Source organism: Poecilia latipinna, unplaced genomic scaffold (assembly GCF_001443285.1).
Source record: "Poecilia latipinna isolate Pla-1442-1.1 unplaced genomic scaffold, P_latipinna-1.0 Scaffold636, whole genome shotgun sequence".
NCBI lineage: Eukaryota > Metazoa > Chordata > Actinopteri > Cyprinodontiformes > Poeciliidae > Poecilia > Poecilia latipinna.
In genome coordinates this window covers 381,995-385,556 of record NW_015113252.1, presented here as the reverse complement: position 1 = coordinate 385,556, position 3,562 = coordinate 381,995, and the positions used below count along the sequence as shown (strand labels likewise).

Here is a 3,562-nt window from a genome sequence, read left to right as displayed (position 1 = left end):
TATCCCAATACAATCTGGTCATATAAACAGAATAACACGGTTTGATCCTGGGCATTTTATTTAATAATGATTTTAACAGATTTTAATTTACTGATTACGTCTAATTAATTAATTATTGGGTGATTTGTTTGTTTTGCTTATGCTTATGAAGCGTTGACAGCGCGTATATTATTTCCCTAAACAAAGCGGTGAACCCTGCCAGCAGAGTTTTTTGTTTACCGGTGAACAGGGCCAGTATCCAGGGAAGGGTGTTTACCTGCTCTGTTGCCCGGTGACACGTACGTCGTCAGTGGTTGGCAACGCCCCTGACTCAAGGCTTCATGTCATTGACGTTCTTTTAAGGTGGTATGAGACTGATTGGAGATTTCACTTTCACCGTATAGTGTCTAATTCAGTTGCGAGCCCCCTCATTGAGACTCAGACATAGTCACGGCTTTTGACGCAGTTGGACATTGCACACCTCTGTCTGCCGCTGTTTTGCGTGGACCCTCCCACCACCACCGTGATCCTGCTGTAGCGCGAGGATGGAGTTCCACCTTAAATCAACTGTTGACACAACAAGAACTCTTCTCTCCACCCATATCCGAACGGAGCCAGTTTAAAGAGGAGTCTCACCTTCCCGGCTACGCTGTTATCACCGAGAAACACACCGGCTTACAGAGAACAGCCGGACGCATTGGGACATATACGCTGCTATTGGTCAAGAGTTCCCGGACTGCTATTAAAGTGCGTGAAGAGGCGCGCTGGGACACACACAGGAGCCAGCGAAATACGGAGAACTGAGATTCAAAACTGTTGTGGATGATATATTCAAATTGTTTGGATTTATCTAAGAGTTTGGTTTACCTTACATACCAAAACTGGGGGAACAGACTGGAACTCAGCTCAATTCCCAGCGAAGCTTTACAGTTTTCGCCACAATAATTGGTAAGTACGCAATTATAACATTTTTAGAAAGTTTGCGTGTGGCTGAAAAGTTTTAGAAAAGCTTGGCTCGGGCTTTGTTCTGTAGGAAGGGTCAACTTTGTTCACCGTTCTTCGTGTAAGTTGTAACAACGCAACTAATTTATTTCGTCGAGAATGTCACTTTAAACTTTGAGATGTGTCATCAGTATGCGCATTGAAGGATAATTGTCTCCTTGTATCGTTATACTTAGTGAAAATTAAGTATACCACACTATCTATCTATCTATCTATCTATCTATCTATCTATCTATCTATCTATCTATCTATCTATCTATCTATCTATCTATCTATCTATATTATATATATATATATATATATATATATATATATATATATATATATATATAAGTATGTTTAATATTAGTTTACTGATAATATTAGTTTACTAAAGAATGAATGACACGACTGCAGGTTTTTATTGTGGAAGCCTATTCCACTAGGGGGCGACTGAGTATCTTATTTTATGCCAGTTTGTCCAGAGATCTTCCTCTGAAGGCAGTCGACGTCTCTTAAGTAAATATACTTCCAAGTGTTCTACGACATATTTCTCTTCTTTTTTTCAAATTAAGAGTAGAGGATCACATAAAGTGATTGGAGCAGTGCATGATGTAACTTCTTGCACGAACATGCTCAATTGGCTGCCATATTCCGGTTTCTTTTCGCTGGAACATGTGGGATAAATACAGGACCCATTATGAGTTATCTGGTATCCTTGTTCCCGACGGGAATAGCTGATTGTTTACAATGTGGACATTTTGCATAATATTCTCGGCCGTTTTAGTGATGCTTGCACGACTGCATGCTTCTGCGCTCATGGGGGAAGTTCTATAAATATCATTACAGTATATCTGATAAGACTTACTGAAAGCAGGTTGTTACGGTTTACAACAGGTATGTAAAGTAGATAGTGCTACCTGAATGAAAGAAAAAAAAAAACTGCCAGAACCTTTATCTTTAATACTGATACTTTTACAGTATGGTGCTTCAGAATAGTTGTCTGCACTCTGATGAGTAGTTGTTATTTTTAAGGAGAAGTGCTATTTTGAGCGTGTCGCACAGATCCCACTCACACGCAGTCTTTTTAGAAATGTATGCTGAGAAATAAAAAATAAAAAAAATAGAAAGTGATAAGCCGGTAATCATTGATATAAACATATAATTTCAATCCTCCTCTGCCTTGGTCGATTTAAAGGAACACGGACAAGCAGCTTTGAGCTTCTGCGGTGTGGGCACATACTTTGTTCTATGCTGTAATTTATTATGAATGGCCTAAACTCGTCTGCCCTCCACGTGGGTGTGGATCTCACATTTTAATTGGCTGACATCAGCAGCGTCCTGAAAGAGCTCTGCCGCGATTGGCTCGGTTGCTCCGGGGGTTGTGGGCGGATTTTCATCGATGGTGGAAGTGGGATACTTTGTGACAATGTTCATTGTCGGTACATCCACTGGGGCTGCTGTAGGTTTGAGAGCGCTGCGGAGAGCCTCTCGCTTCTAAGCCGAACAGGGCTTGCAGCTCCGCTCCTCTGAAGGTTGCAGCAACCTCAGTTAAGATTCAGAAGGAGTTTAGTACTATTATTTTTTTTTTTCCCCTAATCAAACCTCGCATTTTTAAAGGTTATTACATACGATCGCCTGCATTTTTTCCCCCTCTTTCTTTCTTTTTTCTTTTTTTTTTCGCTGACAATATAATTCCGTTTCTGTTTGGCTTTTGCCCAATGTAGCATTTCGGAAGACTTGCTTGCAACTTGGAAAGAAAAGGAAAAAAAAAAAAAAGAACGCTGCAAGGAGATTTAAATAAGGAGATCAAGCAAAGAGAAAAGCGACTCTGCAGTGTTAGTTGATTTCCTGCGGGGACGTTCTCATGAAATCGACCGGACTTGGTTTTATTCTGACTCTCGGAGGACGCACGGAAGGGTTAACAGACAGAAAGCTCTGAATGCTGCCTTCTAAGAGACGATAGTCGAAGCGACGGATTCCGCTTCCTCCTCCTAAACCCTTTCTTCATCCCGACTCTTGCTCGTCTTGTCTTCCCTCCCTCCTCCCTTCCCGTCCCTTCCCCCCGCCGTCTCCGAGCACAGGTTATCGAATGGACCAGCATCCTAGCGCCCGGAGCTGCACCAGTCGCGGGACTTCGTCCTGCGAGGCCGTCCCGGCTGAACCCTCCATGAATCTGTACATCCACTCCACCACAGGCACACGCTTCGAGCTCTCCCTGCCCCAGGAGGAGACCGTGGAGGGACTGAAGAGAAGGCTCTCGCAAAGACTCAAAGTACCCAAAGAGAGACTCGCTCTGCTGCACAAAGAAACGTGAGTAAAATCCTACAAGGTGGACGGCGGTGTTTCAACAGAATGCATTGTGTAGGATAACGATCTCGCGATTTCTGCGTGGTATTTTCCTTTAAGAAACCTCTCTTTACACGCACTGACATCACCAGCCGTAACAGTATTCTGCAGTTTTAAGATGGGCACATTTGTTGCATTAACCCTTCCATGCTCGGGTGATATATATATATATATATATATATATATATATATATATATATATATATATATTTTTTTTTTTTTTTTTTTACCTCAAAAAGAAAAGAGGGGTAGA

The 3,562-nt window shown here is 42.0% G+C and overlaps 1 protein-coding gene across 1 annotated transcript in view; it reads left to right on the top strand.

Moving 5' to 3' along the window:
• Nucleotides 1-574: 574 nt before the first annotated feature.
• The window catches only part of midn (midnolin), a 26,942-nt gene continuing 23,954 nt past the window's right edge, over nucleotides 575-3,562 (top strand). Inside the window, exons 1-2 of the mRNA XM_015043495.1 lie at nucleotides 575-927; nucleotides 3,045-3,273. Coding sequence (XP_014898981.1) covers nucleotides 3,053-3,273 — 221 coding nt within the window. The 5' untranslated portion in view covers nucleotides 575-927; nucleotides 3,045-3,052. The remainder of the gene's footprint in view (nucleotides 928-3,044; nucleotides 3,274-3,562) is intronic.